Consider the following 23,713-nt stretch of genomic DNA (forward strand, 5'->3'; position numbering starts at 1 on the left):
TTTAAATATTAGTGATAAAAATATTTTTATCGTAAATAATTAAGTATTTATGATAAATTTTTTTTATTGCTAATAAATTTATTTGTAATGTAAATATTATCGTCGCCAATATTTAAAAAAAAGAAATTTAAAAAATTTAAAAATTATTGATTATTTATGATAAAATTTTTATCATAAATAATTAAATTTTATCATAAATACTTAATTATTTACGATAAAAATATTTTCATCATCAATATTTTAAAAAATTAAAAATTTAAAAAAACAAAAATTACTTATTATTTATGATAAAAATTTTTCATCATAAATAATTAAGTATTTTGATTAAAAAAAATTTATCATCAATACTTAATTATTTATGATGAAAATATTTTTATTTTTAATATTTAAAAAAATTAAAAATTAAAAAAATCAAAAGTTGCTTATTATTTATGATAAAAAAATTTCTTCATAAATCATTAAATGTTTACGATAAAAAAAATTTATATCATAAATATTTAATTATTTACGATGAAAATATTTTTATCATCAATATTTAAAAAATTAAAAATTTAAAAAAATTATAAAATTTAAATTTTTTATTTTATGTAAGGTAATTACATCTATTTTTTGTAGCAGTTGTATACATCTTTTATCTTTTTACATAGTAAAGAAGTAAATATGAGTTATAATCTAGATCAAACTTTTTATATGAAAAAATCATATAAAAGTGGGTGATATTCATGAAGTAGAATGAATAGATCTTTTTGAATGAAATAGGATATATATTTATTTATAACGTAAAATTTATTTGTTCATCATTGTCACTGTTACTAGTGATATCAATAAATCTTTCTGATGGAGTGTTTATCTTAAGCTGCATGAAAAAAGTCTCTTTTTATGTAAAAATTATATAGTTAAGCAATGCATTCTAGTATGGATTCCATGATCTCGAAAGGTACCGTATTTTTTACATCAATCGACGTTCAAATATATCTCTATAAGAGTTCCAATCATGAGAAGATAAATAATATGAGCACTCTTCTTCCTAGCAATGCAAAGTATAAATACAAGCTTATGCTTTTTAACATAACTTGCACTACCCATAGGTCTGCTTTGATTCTGGTTAATTGCTCTTTGATGCTTACATAATTTCTCTTGAATTTTTCAAGCTCGATTCTCATATACAATATACGAGCTTCTAGACCTCTAACTTTCTGTCCCTATCCTATTCTCTAAATTTCAATCTTGATGAATTTTTCTCGTGATCTCAGAATCATCGTGATATTCTTATACTCTGACTTCAGGAAAGAAGACTTCAAGAAGAAGACGAGCTCTTTAAAGATCAAAGATCTCAAAGTTATCGATCTTTCATAGTGTCTATTCCATTGTGGAAGCTAAAAAACTCTTCTTATAATAATTATTAGTGACGTAAATTAAATTTTTCATCATAATTATATTTTTTATATAATTTTTTTTGAAAAAAAATATTTTTTAGAAAAATAATCATAAATTAACTATTTATATAAAATTTTTTGATAAATAAAAAATTAATTTTTTTGATGAAATTATTTTGAAAATTTTTTTTTAGATCAAAAATTTTTTAGATTAAAAAATTTAATTTCATTTTTCATTAAGAATATTTTTTTAATGTCATTTTTTTGTTAAATTTTTTAGATGGAACATTTTTTTAGTGAAAAAAATCTAAAATTAATTTTTTTATGAAATTATTATTGAAAAGATTTTTTTAGACTAAAAAAATTTGGAAGAGAAAATTTTTTTAATTATTAGCAACATAAACTAAATTTTTATTGCAAATAGTCTTTAATTTTTTTAAAAAAAAATTTAAAAAAAATTATTTGCGACATAAATTTATTTTTCATCGACAACCATGTTTTAAAGATATTATTTTAATCAATTTTTGTGAAGAAAAAATTTGTTAATGAAAAATTTTTTTATTAGTGATGAAAAATATTTTCATCGATAAAATCATTTTAAAAATAATTTTTTTATTTTTTTGAAGAAAAAATTGTTAGAAGAAAATTTTTTTGAGCGATATTTATTAGCAACGGAAACAGTATTTCCATCGCTAATGCCCTTATGAACGATGAATATTTTTATTTCCATCGTCAATAATTTATTTCATAAATTTTTTGGATAAAATTTTTTAAGAAAAGTTTTTTTAGTGGAGAATTTTTGGCGGACCTTATTGACGACCAAAATTACCTTTTCATCGTGAATAAGCGTATTAGCGACGAAAATTTTCATCGTTAATAGTTGTTTATTTATTACATGTCAAGTCGACGTTGCTTTCCTTCTCGTGAAATCCTCTCCCTCTTCCCCTCCGAGCTCTCCCCCCTCTCTTCCCGTCGGTGACCGCATCTCCATCACCATCTGGTGCGGGCTTCCACCATCGTCGGCTGCCACCGTCGCTTTCGTTGAATTCTCCACCACCGCCGTTGCCGTCCGCTGGAGGTAAGGGTGCTTTCCTCTCCCTCTCTTTAATCATCATGGGGGGTGGGTGAGGGCGGCGACACCGTGGGAGCAGGGGTCGCAGGGGGTCGATGAGGGCGGCAGGGGGAACCGATAGAGGGGAGTCGGTGAGGGCAGCTGGGGTCAGTGAGGGTGGTGGGGGGAACCGACAAAGGGGGTGCGGGTGGGTGAGGATGGTGGTGCCACGGCAACGGGGGTCGCAGGGGGTTGGAGAGGGCCGCGGCACCACAGGGGGTGGGTCGTGGGGGGTGGGTGATGGCGGTGGTGCCACGGGAGCGGAGGTCACCGAGGCCGAGTCCAACGGTGCGGGGTGGGTGACGGCTGCGGTGCCGATGGAGCGGGGGTCACGGGGGCCGAGTCTGGACGGTGCAGGGTGGGTGACGGCACCAGCATCGTGGGAGTGGGGGTTGCGGGGGCTGAGTCCGTGCAGCGGGGGGTGGGTGATGGCAGTGGCACCATGGGAGCGGAGGTCACGGAGGTCGAGTCCAGACGGGGGTCGTGGGGGTCGAGTTCGGGTGGCACGAGGTGGGTGACGGCAGTGGCGCCGTGAGAGCGGGGCTCGAGTCCGAGCGGCACAGGGTGGGTGACGGCGTTGGCACCGCAGGATCGAGGGTTGCGAGGGCCGAGTGTGGGCGACGGGGGGTGGGTGACGGTGACGGTGCCGCTGGGGATGGGTCAAGCCGTGAGTGGATGATGTTTAGGAACAAAGTAATTTTTTAAAAAAAATATTTAGGATAAATATATTTAGGAGAAAAATAATTGTTAGAGAAAAAACATTTAGAAAAAAAAATATTTTTAGATAAAAAATATTTAAAAAAAATAAAAAATTATTTATTATATATATAAAAGTTAAAACACGAATTGGGTTGGGGTCGGAGGAGAGGGGGGGTTAATCGACCCGAACCCAATCGGATCGAATCTGGGTCAGATCAAATGTCTATTCAAGCCCAGTCCGATGGCCAAATAGATCCTATTTTTTTGGGTAGAGCCCGGCCTGAATGGTTTAGGATCGAGTTTGAAGCCCGATCCGATGGACCTCGGGCTGGCTCGATGGGCCTCCTGACGGTCCGACCCACTTCTAGCCCTATCTATGGGACTATCTCCATGGTGCTGCTTTTGATGAATTTGGAAGATGAGGGAGAGGGAGCGGAGGATATTTGGCACAGGATTCGATTTCATGTTATTATTTTACGTTAATATTATTTTGCATGTTCAACTACTTATAGTTTATTTTATATTTATTACATAAATTTTTTAGTATTACTGTTGAAATTTATAAATTTTTTATTATTCTACTAGCACAATGCACATTGCTTTTGCTTATTACAATTTAATTATTTTGTGTGCTATTTTGTATGTTTTTATTTATTATAATTAAATATAAAAAATATTTTTATTTTAGAGAAAATTTTACTGAAAGTTTTGATGAAAAAATTTTAATGTAGAATTATTTTTTTTTTGATAAATTAGAAATCCATCTTTGAATGTATGTTCAGAGATGGGAGTTAAATTACATTGAACCGTAGATTTTCGTTCAAGAGTTGATCTTGATCGAGATCGACTCTTGGATGTCCCGTATTTAGACTTTTTAAAAAAATAATAATCTTATTATTGTTAATAGTTGATATTTTATTTTATTATATAGTAGTCAATAGTTATTTGTCCACTGTTCTCCGGATATATGGTGGATAGGGTGCCTAGGCACCGTATTCACGTCATATATTTGGAGAACCATGATGAGATGCTGCCGAAATTTCTATAATAATAAAATAAAATATTGATTAATAATAATAATAAGATTATTACTTTTTTGAAAGGGATAGGGCCATACCTATTAGTAATGATTTGAAATGGATAGTATCATGTATTTTTGCTTCATTAAATTGGTGGAAGGAGATTTTCTGTATTACTGTTCAGTTTGTATTCTTTAATGCATGCTATTTTGTATAAAATGATTCGTATCTGGATCCGGATCTGAATTTGGTCTGAAATCTGGATCGAGATTCAGTACGGAATCTGGATCAGGATTCGGTTCAGATGAATACCACTAAAAATTTTTTTGTTGTTAATGATTTTCGTGTTTGTTGTTAGATGGATATCAACAAAAGTTGGATGAATGTCAGAGATATTTTTTTGTCTAAATATCGAAAAAATATTCAAGATTTTATTGAGTTTGCACGGCATAAGACTGACAGTGCTAGTCGGATAAAGTGTCCATGCAAGAGATGTATCAATATGGTATATCGTTACATAAAACTTGTTGAGGAGCATCTGCTATGTTATGGTATGGACAAGAAGTATACTCGCTGGATATGGTATGGAAAGAGTGATCCGAATGAAGTTATGCATGACGATGACAATACTGAAGATGATAGTGATGCTGCTGAACCTGTCGAACATGGTGGTATAGAACTATTGGATGATTTATATCAGGGTGTTTGTTCAAATATACGCATGAGTACTAGTGCATCAGAAGACAATTCTGATCATCAACATAATATCTAGCTTGAGTAGAAGAGACTTCTGAACAGTTTGCAAAACTTATAAGGGATACACGAGAGTCACTCTATCCAAATTATGCAAAGTTCTCCAAGTTAGAGTTTTTGATAAAATTGCTTCATATTAAAACTATGAACCGATGGAGTCAGAAGTCATTTGACCAAAATTTGGCATTGATTAAATCAGCTCTTTCCAATAGAGAGAGACTTTCGAAATCATATTCTGAAGCAAAAATATACATGTGAGAATTGAGACTTGGCTATATTCCTATACATACCTGCAAAATGATTGTATATTATTTTATAAGAATAACGAATAGACAACTGAATGTCCGAAATACGATGAGCCTAGGTACAAAATCGATGACAGAAAAGGAAAGAAGATACCTAAAAAGGTTTTGAGGTATTATTCATTGATTCTAAGACTTCAAAGTTGTATATGTCCACAAAGACAGCTGAAGAAATGAGATGGCATTATGAGCAACGGGTTCCGGAGGAGAACATACTTAGCCATCCGACCGACTCCGTAGTATGGAAAGACTTCGATGCAAAGCATCCGTACTTTGCGAGTAACCCGCACAATATTTGGTTTGGTCCAGCGACAGATGGATTTATCCCTTTAATAATTTGAGTACTTCCTACAGCATGTGGCCTGTGATGCTAGTTGTATATAATGTGTCATTTTGGAAGTGCATGAAAGAACCATTTATTTTTATGTCACTGTTGATTCCGGATTCGAAAGCATCAGGTAATAAAATTGATGTATATCTACGATCGTTAATCGATGATCTGAAGGAACTATGAGAAATAGAGTACAGCGTATGATTCCATGAGTCGAAGGAATTTTAAGTTGCATGCTTCGATTTTATGGATTATAAATGATTTTTCTGCATATGAAAACTTATCTAGGTGGAGTACTAAAGGATATCTGGCATGTCCAATATGCAACAAGGATGCGTCCTCACATTTAAAGCATGGACAAAAAATATGCTTCATGGGTCATTGACAGTTTCTACTTGGTAATCACTCTTGGAAGATCCGTTACAACCAATACTTTGATGGTAAGTCTGACCGACGTCGCCACCTAAGGAGTTAAGTGGAGCAGAAGTTTTAAAATAACTTGAAGTCATTGAAAACGTCCAATTTGAAAAAATATTGGATACTCTCAAGCGAAAGGTATTGAAGCTGAGCTGAATTGGACGAAGCGAAGTATTTTTTTCGAACTATCGTATTGAAAGTAGCTACTACTTCATCATAATCTGGATGTAATGCATATTGAGAGGAATATATGTGATAATATCATCGGTACAGTATTGAACATCTCAGAAAAATAAAAGATAGTATAAAAGCTCATCTGAATTTGCAAGAAATAAAAATCTGACCGGAGTTGCATTTAGTTTATCGAGGTGATAGATTTTTTATGTCACTTGCATATTATTCACTGTTTGGCGAGGAAAAGAAGAGTTTCTGTGGATGGTTCAAAACCATAAAATTTTTTGATGCTTACGCTTCAAACGTATCGCGGTGTGTTAGCAACAACGACGGCAATATCTCTAGCATGAAAAGTCATGACTCCCATATAATGATGCAACGTTTGCTTCCTGTGGTCATGCGTGGCTATTTGGGTGGTGATGTTCAAACTATATTGATTGAGTTGGGAATGTTCTTCCGAGAACTGTGTTGCCAAAAATTGAAGATTAACTTACTTGAGAAGTTTGAGAAGGATATCGTGCTCATTCTTTATAAGTTAGAAAAAAAATTTTCACCATCATTTTTTGATGTTATGGTACACCTGATTATTCATCTTTCAAAGGAAGCTCTTTTGGTCGGATCGGTACATTATCAGTGGCTATATCCTATTGAAAGGTAAAAAAATTATACACCCTTTGTCATATCAATTATAAGATATAAATATATTTCTAAAATTTAAAGTTATTTTTATTTGTAAATTCTTGTGTATCCTAAAAATATATGTACACAATAAAGCACGGCCTGAAGGGTCTATAGTGGAGCATACGTAGCTACAGAGTGTGCCACATTTTGCTCGATGTATCTTGACGATATCGAAATAAGATTCAATCGTACAGATCGTAATATAGACCGTGAATGAAGTAATAATGAACCAACATTGTCCATATTTAAACAAATAGTTCGATCCATTAGTAGAAGGAGATATGAATTTATGGACGTGAATGAGCTATCCAAGGCATACTTTTACGTTCTAAATAATTGTAAAGAAATTAAAAATTTTATTGAGTAAGTACCATCTTAGCATACTGTTTAATATTCTAATCAATTTTTTCATGTCGATGTAAAATTTAAAATTATGACTTGTTGTAGTGAGCATAAGAGTATACTATTCAGAGAGAATAATATGGATATTGATGATTGACATAGAAGAAAATTTGCAAAATAGTTTGGAGACCTTGTAAGTTGCATTGATAATACATTATTTTTAATAATTATAGAAATAATTATTTGAACCAACATAATTTTTTATGTTATGGTGTAGATGAAATATAAGTATTTCAATAAAGAAGAGGATGCGATCGATGAGTTGTACGATTTAGCATACGGCCCCGATCGAAGGATTACCATTACGCATCCTGTATCATTGAAGGAATGAGATTTCACACAAGAGAGCTTGAGATACAATGACGGATCCAAAATAGTAGGATTGCTATGATAGGATATAAAGGAGAAGAAGAGATTGAATATTATGGTGTACTGATAGATATCATAGAACTGAAGTATGGGTCCAGTAATTCTATATTCTTGTTTCAGTGTAAATGGTGGGATATTAGAAATAAAAAGATCGATATTCATATCGATCCACACTTTATCAGTTTAAACTTTGCACGAATATGATACCAGAATGAGCCATATATATTAGCAACTCAAGCGAAACAAGTAATATATTTGAAAGATCTAAAGTATCAAGGTAATTGGCATATCGTACAAAGAATAACACTTAGAGGCGTATATGACATACCAATACAACTAGAGATGGATGAAAATTCTGATTTACATGAAGAAGAAGCTTTTTAAGAGGAAGAACAAACATTAGCCGAGTTTCTTGTTCACGAAGAACTTATAACAGCTCCTTTGAATAGGGCTGATCTGCCGCCCAACGAAATTGAAACTGATTTTGTATTTAATCTTGATGAGTCAGAGGACGATGATCAGTTCATAAATGATGATGAGATAGAAGACGATACATTAGTCGATTATTGTGATTCGGAGGAGGATCTCACATCGAGGAAGATACGAATATTGATGAGTAGATTTATATTCTTTGTTGAATATTTTCTTGCAATAATGATATGCGATATAATTTTATTCATTAGAATATAATTTATTTTTTACAATTATTATTTAATATTATATTCATTTATATGTCAAAAATTGTAGGTATAGCGTTAGGAGACAGACGACGACGTTCGCATTCGCAGCCTACTCTTGAAGCTGAGGTGCCTTCATCCGTTTCCACTGCCGCACCAACAGAGTCGCCAAAGGGTCCTGCATTGGCAGGTCCCAATGAGGCAGGTTTGAGTGAGATGGATTCAAGTGGTATTATTATATTTTTTATATAATAAAATTTAATTTTTTTTATTTGGATAGTTATTATACTAATGATTTATTTATTGTTGTTTCAGATCAGTCTCCACTGGTGGTGAGGCGAGGGCGAAGTCCATCGAAGAACCTCGTTCTAGAGCATTGGAGATGTGAGCACTCGAGATAGCATCTCCGTATTGAGATACCATCCGGCTACACTAGGTCCATTAGGAGATGGTGTGAGCCGTGACAGATCGAGCTAGACATCATATGCCATAGCTATGCCCCCGTGATGCTTTTCGATTGACGTCACGTTATACGGGCTCAGAAAGAGATTTTTTACACCCAGTTATAGATAAAATAAATTATACTATAAATATATAATTAGCATGGTATTCTTCTAATATTTATTATTGATAGGGTGTATTTGATATTGTTGATTTTGAGGATCGCGTGTGCCGAGCTATGGACGCTCATTTATGCTTGCATTTCAAAGAGTATCGCCATCGTATTTATCAGCACTGGTATCATGTGATGCAGGACCATGGGGTGGAGGCAGCATGGCAGCGGTCGTATGACAGCATCACTATAGATGATTGGGCTCTCGTATGCCGATATTACGAGGATCCGACATATCAGGTTACACATCTAATTTTTTTTAGAGTTTAATGATTGAATCATTTATTCTTAAATTCAGTTTATTACCTACCAATTTGACTGCTAATTGTACAGAGACGATATGCCCAGAACACTGCGAATCGGGTGAGACAGACCGTGTCGAATTGTGGGGGTTCGAGATCGTTCGCTCGTCATATGGAGCAAATAGTAAGTAATTTTTAATAAGCATATTTTAACTTTCTAACTATTTAAAAAATTTTAATTAATTATTCTCAAATTGCACAAAGATGCAGAGAGTGACGAGCTTTCTGGTAGGATCGATATCTACCGACAGACCCACCAGCGATGGTCAGGGGAGTGGATGACTGGGAGCTAGGAGCTTTTTGTAAGATTTTTCAATTATTTTTTTATTCACAGTTTGATTTTCAGTACGAAATTAAAATAGCTATAACTTTAATTTTTAGGATCGTATGATAAGCATCAGATCTCAGTCTACTCCTGAGGGCTCGATTGCACCCATAGATGATGAGATCTGTGATCAGGTACTTGGTACGAGACCCTATTATGTTAGGGGTCTAGGACATGAGATCAGTGCTCCCTCATCCTCACGCTCGTCCAGGGCTGACATCCACGTTGCCTGCGATGCTCGACTGGCGGAGATACAGAGGCAGGCTACTGAGAATCGACAGCGGACTGAGCAGCGAGCTGATGAGTTGGCTGCACGCGTCGACGAGAACCAGCTGCTCTAGATCCAGATGATGGAGCGGATGGCGCAGATGGAGTGGATGATGCAGCTGATGAGGCAGTGGCAGTCCGATCCGAGCTCTTCCGAGTGCTCCCCTTTCCCAGTCCGTTCTTCTTCTGCAGATGTTGATACTTAACGGTCTGTTTATGTTACTTTTTATTTTTATTTCAGATCTCTTGTAATTTTAATTTAATATAATAAAATGATAAAATTTATTTATAAATTTATTATATGAATTTTTTATTTTTATTTTATAGATTATAAATAAAAATATTATAAATATAAATTAAAAAAATATATTCATAAATTATTTTAAAAAAAATTATGTATAAATTTTTAGCAGTGAAATTACTTCTAACAAAATTTTGATCGCTAAAAAACCTATTAGCGACAAAAACAATTGGTCGTAAATAATTTTTTAATAAATTTAAAAATATTAAAATTTTATATTAAATTATTAATGATGAAAATAGTTTCGTTGTAAATAATTGCTATTTTAGTAGCGATAAAAATTTTCATCGGCAATTATCATATTTGCGACGAAACTTTTACGTCACTAATATTATTTTTATAAATCTAAATTTCATAAAAATTTTTAATTAAATTAATAACGATTAAAATATTTTATCGTAAATAAATTTTTAAATTATTTTTTTATTAATGATGTAATAATTTATCGTAAATTACTTTTTTTACGATGAAAAATTTTCATCGTGAATAGTTTTTGAAAAAAAAAAATTTTTAACGATGAAAATTTTTGGTCGGTAATATCGATTATTGACGACGAAAATTTTTTTTCCATCGTAAAAAATTATCAATGATACTATTATTTGCGATAAAATATCGGTGACGATAATTTCATCGCTAATAACTATTACCAACAAAAATCTAGTATCAGCGATGAATTTTTTGCATCGCTAATACCCTGTTCTATTGTAGTATCTCCTTTCTTCTGCTTGATGTTGATCAGTGAGTTTGATCCCTTGCGCTTTTTCTAACTGTTGATAAAATGAGTCACTAATAATCGACTCATCTAGTCGAATAAGTGAATGGTCCCAGGCTTCAAGCTCGAGTACCAATGCCGGCCCACACCCTTTAAAATGGATGGAAGGCTCGGCATAGGACAGCATCGATGGTGCAGTGGAGAAGCATCACGGCTTTGAAACTCTCCAAGTGATCTGCAGGATCGGTGATTCCATCGTAGCTCTCCAACTATAGCATTTTGAAGTGATTGGGAAGCGGTTCCCACATGATTCGGATGTTGAACAGTGGATCGGTGTTGTAGCCATCGTCTCGCGTCGGAGTCTGATTGCGAAGGACTTCAATCTATTGATTCATTTTTTGAAGTTTGCAGTCAATTTCTGCATCTCGGATAGTATAGGTTTCAAAATAAGGAGAGTAGGATCGGACTGGGGTGGAGTCATGTTCAGAGTGAGGACTTAGGGATCGCCGCATCCTATGCTCTGGTAGGGGTGGCTTTGTCGAGTCTTTGTTGGAATTTCGTGTCATGGCATGTATGTATGTTTCAAAATTTTTTTTCTAAACAATACAGCAAAATAGAAGATTAAAATACTTTTTAATCTAAATCATGTATGCATAAAATAAAAAATACATGGATCTACATCATATGCTGAAATTGAACTCATACTGAATTTTGTGCTGAAATTAAATATGTGATCGAATCACATACCTATTTTATAATTTTTTTTCTTCGAATTTAGATATGGAAGAGAGTAGATTCTTTCTTAGCTGTGTAAGTGTTCGACTTCTATGGATATCCACTTAGGATTAGCTTGGAACAATCCTCTTTGATATTGATCTTTCTTCTCTAAGAACAATTATCCTGTGAATCTGAACGAAGCTTGGATCGTGATCAACTCTTTGATTATTTTTTTAATCTTTTTCTTCTCTTCTTTTTTTCCTCTCCTTCCCTTGATTATGAAGTAATCAAGTTCTGAAAATCAACAACCAAAGGGGATGCCCAAACTCCTTTAGAGTATGGAGATGGAGAACGCCCAAACTCCTTGGGCATTGGAACTAGAAAGGAGAAGAGAGGGAGGCGTGGGGAGACCTTAGGAGGCGTGGGAGCTGCTAAAATCTGATCATAAGAGCCTTAGAGAAGGCTTTTTTAAATAGATAAAAGGTTTAAATCCTATTCAAAACTAAATAGCCTCTTAATACAAGTCCTACTTGCATTAGGAATTTTTATAGCCTTAGATATTTGACTTTCTTTGAGAGATCCATTAGGCGCCAACTATTGGAGCTTTTGCACTCACTTTTTCACACACCACATGGGGCTTAGGGAACGCCCCATGCTGGTTCTTTTTATTCTCTTTTAAGTGGGCACGCCTAACTTGATTAAATCAAGTGGTGTCGCAATATAAATAATCAAAAAAATTGATTAAAAATTTGAACCCTTAATGCATATGATCCAAAACCCTAAGCACCCAACAATTGGAGCCTAATGAATCTAATTCATTAAGATTATTAGCAGATAATTAACTTAAATTAATCTTATCAAATAAGAAATTCAAGTGCAAAGAAAAAATTGGATTCAACCATGTGCTAGCAAGGTTACCCTAAATCCAATAAGATTTCTCTAAACCTAATTGAGACTTCATAAATCCAATTGCTTATTTTATATCTAATCTCTTTGTTGTGTAAGTCCATAGGTTCCATTCTATTTGACAGTGAGATATACAATGATTTTTATCATAGTATCATTGAAACTCTTTTCAATAGATCGGAACGATTCCATTCTAACTCATCAAAGATTGTTGAAACTGAACAATCCTAGTGAGCTCTCACAATCCACCAGTGACTCAGTAAAATCAAAATAGAACCTCAAGGTGTAATTCACATGTGATTTAATCCCTCTATTATGAATCTCTACTAGATAGCAGGTCATTGATAAATCGTCAAATCTCATCATCAGTTATATGATAGATTCGATTAGCTCAAGTCCAATTGTGATCTTTATGAAAACTCTTTTCCATCAATCATACTGCTGTGACTACAGACTCTCAGATTTAGCTTGTTAAATTCCATAAGACTACTCTCTATCAAGATCGATAAATTCCATCTAGATGCATACCTCACTCCTACAGTGGACTAATTGTCGCCAACATCTATTACACGATCTCAATGAAACTATGCTTATGTGCAATCAAACTCCAACAGCTTTACTACGAACAATCGTACTATCGCAACTCAAAAGACTATTTACACAACTACAATATTGAGACAATCACTGATGATCGAATAGAAATCCAAATGATCTCTCAAATGATCACGCTCAGTACTGATTATTTTCTAACAACTATTTACACTCGTCGCTCAGTATCTCTACACTGTAGATCAAAAACTCATTTATCCTGAAAGAAACGAACTCACTACAAACCAATACAATCCATCCAAACTCACTATAAACCATTCACTCCGATTTCAAATGGTTTATACATGATAAATGAACGGCAGCGGATTGAAATTTTTTCAACCTGATAAGATTTGATCGGATGAATTTTTTTTTTTCAATCCAATCAAACCCAACCCATGCTCAGCCCTACATGATGAGTCTAAATATAACTAATAAAATCAAAATATAGTCCAAGTTCCAATGAATAATCACTAGTAGAAATCCAGGCAAGTATGAGAGCGGCTACCCAGTCAGCGAGCTTACTCCCCTGTCCAAATATGTGAGACGCAAGAAAGCGTAACAGCTAACACATGTTCCAAATGTTGCCCAGTAATGAGTGAATATCCGAGCAAGGCTGTTGATCCAGCACATCACTATCCGAGAATCACCTTCCACCTATACACAACTTGCATGAAAGTGAAGCAGCAAAAACATCCGTGTTAAAAATCCTCCTCCCACCAACTGCCAACACATTGCAAGGTATGATCTAATGACAAAAGCTGCTCCTTAACACGCGAATTTTAATACATGTTTAAATGACGATGATACCATATGGTGATCGAAAACATTCCCGTGAATACCAACCAGACAGCAAATAACTTCTGATTAAGGAATAAATACCAATGACTAGAATTATCAAAGGGATTGTTAACCATTCAGCATCCAAACAAGTTGACGAGCAAACCGATTGATCAAACAATGGAAAGATCTCAAGTATTTCAACAACAACTATTCAGCTCATGGGAAATTTCATTCTAGATTTTAGAGAGTCAGCAGCCAAGCAACACAACTGAACTCGATTAGGCAAAATCCGGACATAAAAAATGCTATAAAACTGACAGGTAACAAGTTCTTCAAAAGAGATAAGCACAATTTAAGCACCTAACACTGGTTCAAGGAGCAACTACAACCCTTCCAGCAACTTGATCCAGATCACGCCGTCCCTGGGAGGTAATCATCCTTCCCCTGTAACGCAAAAAGAAAAACAAAAAACAAAAAAGTTGACCTGAGATATTATGCACAATTATAGGGACTAAAAACTCATTTGGTTGCTTTTCCCATTAAATATTATCAACCAAGTGCATCTGGTGTAACTAGAGTATTTCCAACCTATTCTGGCCATATACACGTCAATGCTGAAGTACCCATTGTGCAATATGTTTTGAAGTTAAAATAAAGAAGCAATCAGAATGTATATATACGGAAAAAATAAGGTTTGCACTATATAATCTGAGTACCAGAGCTAGTAGCCTACAAATCCCTGGACTGGAAGGAAAAAACCAGAGTCCCAAGTTGAACATCATTTGGGAGAGTTTGATGCAGAATTTAGAGTGAAACAGTGAGTTCACTAAAAGATAAGCCAAAATATATTTTAAAAAGAGAATAACCGAATAAATAAAAAATGATTTCAAATAAAGGTTTGAAGCTGAAGCAGCAACCAACGGATAAGTAGTACCATCAGCAACAAAAATAGCAGCAAAAAAAAAATCATATTGTAGTATGACATAGTTCAGTATTTTTTTTCATTATTAAGTCATGAAGAACTCACGAATGGTCCACAAAATCATGGAAATAAACATCTCGTAGACAATTCAATTTTCCCAGATATATCAGATAAGCACTAAACCAGAAATAAGTGAATACAATTGCAGCTTTTCAACAGTCACAGAATACTGAAAACTGTCAGGCAATGGTAAAAACATTGATAGATCTTAATAACAGTGACATTTCGGCCAATAGAATCATTATGCAACATATAGCATCTTATGAACAGTGTAAATGACTACATATAATAGTTCATACTTCATACCAAATCATAATTAATGATTATATTGCTAACTTCAATAATCACCACGATTGAAACCTTGGCCCATAATAGGAAAAGGTTGTGGTTTGAAGAGACCAAAGTAATCTTCTAAATCATGAAATGACTGGGAATATATGATAATTTGGCCCTGAAGAAAACTTGTAGCAATAAAGAAACCAATCCTCACCCTTTAGCATCAAAATCAATAATGTCCATCTCCTGCAACTGTTGCAGAATGTGCCTAGCTATTGCCCCACTGCTTTTGCAGAAATGTGGGGGGCGGCTTCCATTCCTCTTGCGCCCTCCATAAATCTTTTGGAAACCACCAACTCCAATACCATGTCTCAGATATATCTTCCTTGCCATAGAAGCTGCAAGGAAATGCAGCACATTAACTAAGCGAAGTAATGAATAATAAGCGATAAGCTCCAATTAATTTCTAAAGAGATCATTTTGATGTTGTGTCAAAGAGTGAGAACTGTGAAAAGTCAAATACCAGCTCTGATGTAGTACCAATCAGGGTCATATGGAGCAAGCTCCTTAAATCTTCCAGTCTTCACAATATCTGTCCAGTGAGGAAGCTCCATCTTTTTACATAAGCAACAAGTGTCAGAAGAGAGTTATTTAAAAAAAAAAGCAAACAGTGGATGAAATAAATCTTTTGCTTCTGCATGCACGGTTGAATGTAGGAAAGGTTAATAATAATGATGACTTAGTATGCTTGATTCCATCCAGTGCTTGCATTCATGGCCCACTTGATCAAACTGCCTAGAGATTATTACAAACAGTTTCATATTCTCCATGTCATTCGTAACAACATGGCTGTATCCCTGATAAAACAACGGAGAGAGAAACATTGAGTAGCATGGTCTTCTCATATCCCACACAGATCAATATATCCGTTTTCAGTCACCCGGCTCATCCAACTCCAACCAAATATGTGTATCAATTTCCATGAAACTAACAAATCCAGGATTTGGCCGTCACCAATTTGTTGCAACTACAGAGCATACAAACGCCACCTTAAACATTTTTTTCCTGAATAAGATAAAAAAACTTTGATGCAATCAATATACCACCATCAGAAAAACTTATAGATTTTCTACCCTTATCTGTTGGCCAAAACTCTAATCTTTTCCCCCAACAGTTCTCCCCTTCCAAACTACACTCAATAATCTAACAGAAACCTCTCCTTGTACAATCATTTTCCAATGTGGTCTCCCTCAAATCCTTTTTCAATAACATTTATTTTTTTTTGGGCAGCCACCCCTGCTCCATATGCCACTTCCGGTAAAACTTCAAAGCTCTATCTGACCTGTCAGCCAAAACTTAGTACTCGGTCTCAGACCAGCTTTCCTGCCCAGGCAACAAGTTATAATATGTTCCAAAACTCCCCCACCACCACCCCAACACACAAACGCAGAAATTAAAGAAACAATCTGAGAAGAAATTATTAATTACATCCCCTTCTGCACACTTGGTCTCTATCCTCCAGATTTAGGTTTGCCAAAACAAATATGAGCCTTCTAGCAAGAATTTTAGACACAACATTCAATCACGTAATTTGTTGGACACACATGTTTAATAGATATAAAAATATTGGAACATTGAACTAATTCTACACAAATACTGACTACGAAGGTATAAGCATAGTCAAATGCTGGGATATATATGTACTGTGTAGGATGCCCATACTCAAATCCCAATATGAGACATGTATGGACACATAATAGCATATACCATTTCGAGGCACATGAATTTTTCCCACTATTCTGATCTCCTGCTCTATAACCCTATTCACTTCTAAATCATATGCTCATGTTCAAATAAGTGTTTTCATCAACAAAATGAAGGGCAATGGCTGCCCTACCTTTTCCATTTACATTCCATCCCATCTCATATTCTCTTGAATCAATCTAGAACTCACAATCAAATATTAAGCGATCAAAAGGTATCACCTTTCCTCTTTGCATCTGAGAAGGTGAAGTTAACATTTCAACTTTCATGGTCATCAGTAATCATAAGATATCACAAATAAACTGTGATTCCTTTGAATGCATGATATCAAGCATTTTCCTACATGCTTCACAACTCACTATACGTACATAAAGTACAAGCGAACCATGCCACAAATTATAACATGTACATTAAATTTAAATCAGCAACCAAGGAAATAGTAGAACTAGAATGACCGGTCGGCATTAAGGGGGGGAAGTTCAAATTTGCAAGCTGCATATCATCAGACAGTTAACTGTTTACTACGTGAAGATTTTCAGCCTTCAAATAGAACCAAAACAGGAAAAATCACCAGAGACTCCTGCCTTGAGAAAAATGAGGAAGTTGTCATGAGTGCCCACCATGAGTCAGTTGTTCACCCCTTTTTTCGGGAGAAATAGTTCTACAAATTTGTGACAGGTAAGTTGCTAGTATTTGGTATGTGGTTCCATGGAATCTGTTCTATGTAGATAACAGAGTATTGCTGAAACCAAACAATTATGGCTGCATATTCAATTCCATGAACGGAATTTTTGGATGGTCAGAGATAAAATCACAAGAACCGCCGCTAGTCTTTAATCAAAAGAAAGAACTGCCGCTGGTCATCAGGAGAAATTACCATGAACGGAAACTATCATAAGAATCTTCTGAGTAAAAGAAACTGACACGGATCACCAATGAAACGTTGACGAACACGCAAAAGAAATTACAAAAGGGGGAAGAAAAAGAAAGCCCATTCTATAAACCCACACACAAAACTTTTGCAGTCGCCGTCAACAAATTGAATCGAATCATAGCGAAGGTAATGAATTTTTAAGAAATAGACGGAACTGCCAAAGAGTTTGTAAGACGAGAAAAATCGAAAACCCTAGCTCATTGAAGAAGAAAGGATGACCTTTCCGGATCGCTTGAGATGGGCGGCGTACGCTTTGACGAACTCGTGGGCCGAGACGTCCTTCACCGTCCTGGCCGTCTCCATCGTCGCGGCTGTGGTGGGCTGCTCTCGGCGACGGTCCAGAGGCACAGAAAGAAGAGGATGGGAGCGCTATAGGGTTTTAAGCTTTATTAGGAAGAGGCAAAGAAAGACGACGGGCGCACCGTCTCTAGGGTTTTAAGCCGCTAACGTGGGTCCTAAAGTATTAAGAAGACCATTCAGGACCGGAAGTGGGCTTAGCGGGCCAGAGGTCCGTTCGGTTGGGCCGACTACAGGCCCGCCACCAGATTAGACCATGTACTTTTGGGTTGGATTTGAGCTTCAGAGTTGAGCCCGTATATATTTCAGGCCGAACTTCGTTGGGTATGTGGTGTGGCCCGGGCCCAGGTCAAGCCTAGAGTTCGCCCAATATTTGGTCCCAATGGGTTCATTGGTTTGCTGTGCTGAGATGTCGAGACCCCCGATTCCTCTCGATGTCCCAACCAAAACCCTAGCCTCTCTTCTATCTGTCTTTGCCGCTTCTCCACATCTGTGAGCTCTGAACCCTTTCCTAGAGATGCGTTTGGTTAGTTATTAAAAAAATATATATTTTTTTATTTTTTAATTTTGAAGAAGTAAAAATAAAAAATAATGTTTGGTAACATTGTGGAAAACAAAAAGCCAAAAGCAAAATAATTGCTTTATATACAAAGCAAAAATATTTTGCTTTTCAAAATTTATTTTTTTATTTTTTTTTGCTTCTCCACATCTAAAATGTCAAATCAAAAAATAAAAAGTCCGAATTCTTCTCCCTCGTTGAACTCTTTACCTGTCCACCCCCTTCTCTTCCTTCTTGAACCTTCTTCCTTGTCGAATCTTCACTTACCATCTTCAAATTTTACTTTTTGCTTTTGCTTTATAGCAATATAGTTATCAAATATATTTTTTATTTTTTATTTTTACTCAATAACAAAAATTAAAAAAAAAATATTTTTTAAAAATCAAAAATCAAAAAAGTATAACCAAATGCATCCTAAATTTGAGCACCCTCCCTGCTCATCTCCGCTACTAATCGAGAGATGTAAGAGTCCGACAGTCACTCGCGATCCTACACGGCCTCCTCCAATTGCAGCATAAATGCCGACTCCCACAATATGCCCTACCCCCTGCCATACTCGGTGATTCATGTCTTTCAACCATCGGCGCCCTCTCCCTTGATGATGAGCCCTTGCTCATCTTTCCAGTGCCAACCATGGACTGCTCGCATACTTTGGATTGATTATGCCTTGCAGTTGGAGGACTTGGGGAGCATGAAACAGTTTAGGCGACGGATGTTGTGGATCCTGCTCCTCTATTGGTGAGGCAGAGACTTCTTCAAACAAATTGGTGCTTTCTCAAACTGGCTAATTGATCTTCTTGTCGGGATTGTGCCGAGATCGGGCCTAGATTTTTGAAAGTTTTGGGGCCTAAGCCTTCCAAAAGCCCCAAAAAAGGCCCGGCCCGACCAATCAGGCACACTTCCAGCCCTAAGGAGTTTTTTAAGAGTTACTTTGGCAATGATTCTATTTTACTATTTTTTATAAAAAGATAGAAAAGATTCTAACCGTTTGTCAGATAAAAATAATTAGGATAATAATCTCTTGGCAGATTAGAAGTCAGTTGCTATTTTTTTATTATTTTTTCTAAAAGGCACTTGGTTGAACCAAGTCAAATATTTTGGGTTGTTAGATCTAAAGCTGGCTTAGCCCAGGCCTCTTCTTTAAAAAAGAATATTTTATTTTTTATTTTTTTTTCAATAGCTTTCTCTTTACCCCATTCTATCCTCCACTTATGGATCATATTACTCCTCACTACCACCTCCTCAATGTCACACGCCTCACTTGGTCCTCGTCGATTCGTCTCCATCCACATCCATGCCTTCTCCTTCTCACCATTTTTGCCGCCTCACCAACGATGCCCGCCTTCTTGCTGCCACCCATCTCCCTATTATTTTTCCTCCATCTACCACGTCGCAAAGCTCCATGGTAAGGGTTATCTCATTCACCCTCTCCATCATCATTGTTCTTTTAGAAAACTCTTTTCATTTATCTTATTTTCACTAGTGAGAATGAGAAGACAAGCTGACTGCCTCCATTGGAGTATGGAGTGGGTATGGAGGGTGAGACTTGCTGCCGCCATCGGCAGAGCAAGGATCGAGCTAAAGAAGGGAGAAGGCTATTCAGAAAAAGCCCCTAAACTTCGATTAAATTATGCTTCCTGCCATTCGTGGCAATATAAAAATGATCTTGGTGTTTGAGGAAATTATTACACTAAGCATGCATATGACTAGATATAAACGATTGCCGTGGATGAGTCCTGACCATCCATATTAATCGGATAGTTGGAGTTTTTCTTGGATAAAAGATGATTTTATCTTTCAATGCACTATAGAATTACCTTTTGAAGATTTGCTACTAAAAGGATGAAAAACATCATGGCTATTCAGTGAGTATGAAAATGTATTCACCGAGTAGTTGCTTTACTCATTTATCATTTTATTATTTTATTATTATTTTTAGGTAACTGATAAAAGTTATTTTACTATATTCTATTTTGACTGCTAAAGCTGATTAAGCTTGGAATGAAGCTTAGATTACTAATCTGGATCCGAATCATTCTCAATCAAGTCTCAATGGCTCAAATTAAGAAAAATGCTAAGTAACTATTCAATTTTTTGTCGAATTTCTTTCAGCTTGATTTAATATTATCATGCTGTTTAGGTAACCTTGTATATGGTTCGATTAAAAACTCAGCTTGAATTGAGTTTGAAAGAAGGTAAACAAGAATTCGAGCTCCAAAATAATTTCAGGCCTCACTTGATTAGAACTAAGCTCAATCAAGCCTAACTCATATACACCCCTGTGCACCTCATTCCCATGAAACCCAATGTCCACTAGGATTGGCAATTTATGATCCATTCCGTCAACTCGATCTACAAAGAGTCTACTTTAAGCAAGTTTAGATTTGACATAAATAGATTTGGATATTAAATAGGTCAATCCGTCTAGACTTGTTTATTATATGACTTGGGTTTTGACTTATTTAACCTATTTTGATCTATTTAATAATTAGATTAGATTATAACTCGATCCATTTGATCTGGTTATGATCTATTTAACCTGTTTAAAACTTACTTAATATATTTCTATCTTGTTTCACCCAACCTGCTTAATCTGTTTAACCTGTTTAAATTCATTCAGTCCATTAAAAACCCACTTAACCACTTTAACTCATTAATTTGACTTAACCTATTTAATAAATGGTTTATATGGATGGGTCAAATTACTTATTTAATAAATAGATTGGATTCATATTTGAAATATTATATATTTAAGAAATAGGTTCGGTTCAGATTGGATTAAAAAAATATGTCATATTCTGATTGACGAATTTTTGATTCGACCCTTATCTGACCTAACCCATGTCTAGCCTAACCCACATCCCACCCAACCCAATCCACTTGCTACCCCTAATCTCCACTCTCTTTGAGTACCTAAATAAATATTTGATCTTAAGATTTAAAATAAATTACATTTTATAACTTTGGTATTTTATTTTTGACTTTAGATATAGTTATTTGTAGATTTTTGTTCAATAACATTAGTTTATTTTTATTTTTACTTTATTATTGGAATTTCATTTGTATCTTCTAACATTTGTTATTCTTGTTTTATAGAGCCCTGGTGTGGATTTGGTCAGGGATGTGGTAGTCCATGTTTGCTGTTGGTTCTAGTGAGAAGGGAACGATAGGTTAGGAGGCCTTCTCAGCATTAGGTCCTCCTAAAAGGCCTATGGCCTTTCAATCAAGCTTCCATCTCCTCCTGAGATCACTTCTTGAGCCTTTCCATCAAAGAATATCTGAGAGATGGAGGGGTTCTATGGGCACGTCGGTCCAATGGAAGTTATGCCATCCCCAATATCTCTTGGCTCAAATCAGTGAGAAAGTCTCTTTAAGGTCAAGTATGAGGGGTTCTGCCCCCCAACACCCTTGTATTTAAAGTTCACATGCCTTGTAACTGAGTCTTTCAGTCGAAGTCCTATATTCTTGAATCATGCATGAATAAAGAAAGATTTTTTGTTTGATCTCTCTTTGTCTTGCTGTGGATAACTTTTGTGGATGCTTCTAAGTGGATGTATTGTGATCCAAGGCTTTGCCCCTCCCCAAATCTCTATTTTGCTCTTTCGATGAGTTTCTTTCGAGACCTTGCACCCCAAGGTCGGTGAGGAGCTGTAGAGGTGTCAGCCTGCCTCCCTTTGAGTCCATGGAGTTAAAAGGGGAGCATACCCACGGCTCGGTCATTCGAGGTCCTATTATTGCCCTGAGGCATGGAGTCTTCTGTCATTGGAGGTGTACGGAATAGTTAAAATTTTTGGGCATGATGATCCGACTGGGGGCACATAGCTCATCCAGAACTTTTCGATAGGCATGATGGTCTGACCTGAGATGTGTAGCTCACCTAGAATTTTATCAGAGTTTTTGGCCGATGTGGGCCTATTCTTACTCCATGGCTCATAGTCTTCTGCCATTAGAAGCATACGGGACAGTCGAGACTTTTAGGCATGGTATCCAGCCTAGGGTGCATAACTCACTCGAGGCTTTCTGATAGGTATGGTGGCCTGGCCTGGGGTGTATAGCTCTCCCAGAATTTTTTTGGTCCAGTCCTTTTAGACTTTATCTAGATAGGAAACATCTTCTCATATATTCTATCCTTTTGATTGTCTAGGTCTGAGGCTTTTGCTTCTCGGAATAGCTTTACTTAACAGTATTTCTTTTTGCATAGAAAAATTAGAGTTTATTGTAGAATTAGCCTTTTCGCATAGAAAATTGGAGTTTTATTGTAGATCAACTTTACATGGAGCACCTTACTGGTAGTAGGTTGGAGATTAGTAGAATTTTAGGTGCGAGGAAAAGTTATCTTGTCCAACCTTATTTTTTAGACTGAAGGGCATGACTTTATAGTAGTATAGCCCTGGGACTATAATGAAGGATATCTTCTCTTCATCCTTAGGCACCATCTGGATTTGGTTATATCCGAAGAAGGCATCCATGAAGTTAAGCAAATGGTATCTGTTGGGTATAAAATACCCACAGCCGAAATCCTCAACGGAATCGACATCAGCGCAGCTCCGCCCGGACTCCTACGGGAGCCGGGCTCCACCGCCGACAGCAAGTGCAGCTCTGCCCAGACTCCTACGGGAGCCGGGCTCCACCGCCGACAGCAAGTGCAGCTCTGCCCGGACTCCTACGGGAGCCGGGCTCCACCGACGACAGCAAGTGCAGCTCCGCCCGGACTCCTACGGGAGCCGGGCTCCGCCGCCAACATCAAACAGCTCCGTCCAGACTCCTACGGGAGCCGGGCTCCGCTCTCAGTATCAACTGCTGGTAAGCTCCATTCGGACTCCTACCAGAGCCGGACTTCACCCTTAACTTTGATTGCAGCGCAGCTCTGCCCGGACTCCTACGGGAGCCGGGCTCCACCGCCGACAGCAAGTGCAGCTCCGCCCGGACTCCTACGGGAGTCGGACTCCACCGACGACAGCAAGTGCAGCTCCGTCCGGACTCCTACGGGAGTCGGACTCCGCCGCCAACATCAGAACAGCTCCGCCCGGACTCCTACGGGAGCCGGGCTTCGCTCTCAGTATCAACTGCTGGTAA

General features: G+C 36.5%; 1 protein-coding gene across 1 annotated transcript; it reads right to left on the reverse strand.

Moving 5' to 3' along the window:
* Positions 1 to 14,020: 14,020 nt before the first annotated feature.
* LOC105034271 (small ribosomal subunit protein eS19) lies at positions 14,021 to 18,215 on the reverse strand. Its single transcript, XM_010909355.4, has 4 exons — positions 18,001 to 18,215; positions 15,607 to 15,697; positions 15,298 to 15,481; positions 14,021 to 14,269 (listed from the first exon to the last, which is right to left on the reverse strand). Exons 1-4 carry the CDS (start codon positions 18,082 to 18,084, stop codon positions 14,197 to 14,199), a joined length of 432 nt encoding a protein of 143 aa, XP_010907657.1. The 5' UTR covers positions 18,085 to 18,215; the 3' UTR covers positions 14,021 to 14,196.
* Between the last annotated feature and the right edge of the window lie 5,498 nt (positions 18,216 to 23,713).

Source organism: Elaeis guineensis, chromosome 2 (genome assembly GCF_000442705.2).
Source record: "Elaeis guineensis isolate ETL-2024a chromosome 2, EG11, whole genome shotgun sequence".
Classification (NCBI taxonomy): Eukaryota; Viridiplantae; Streptophyta; class Magnoliopsida; order Arecales; family Arecaceae; genus Elaeis; species Elaeis guineensis.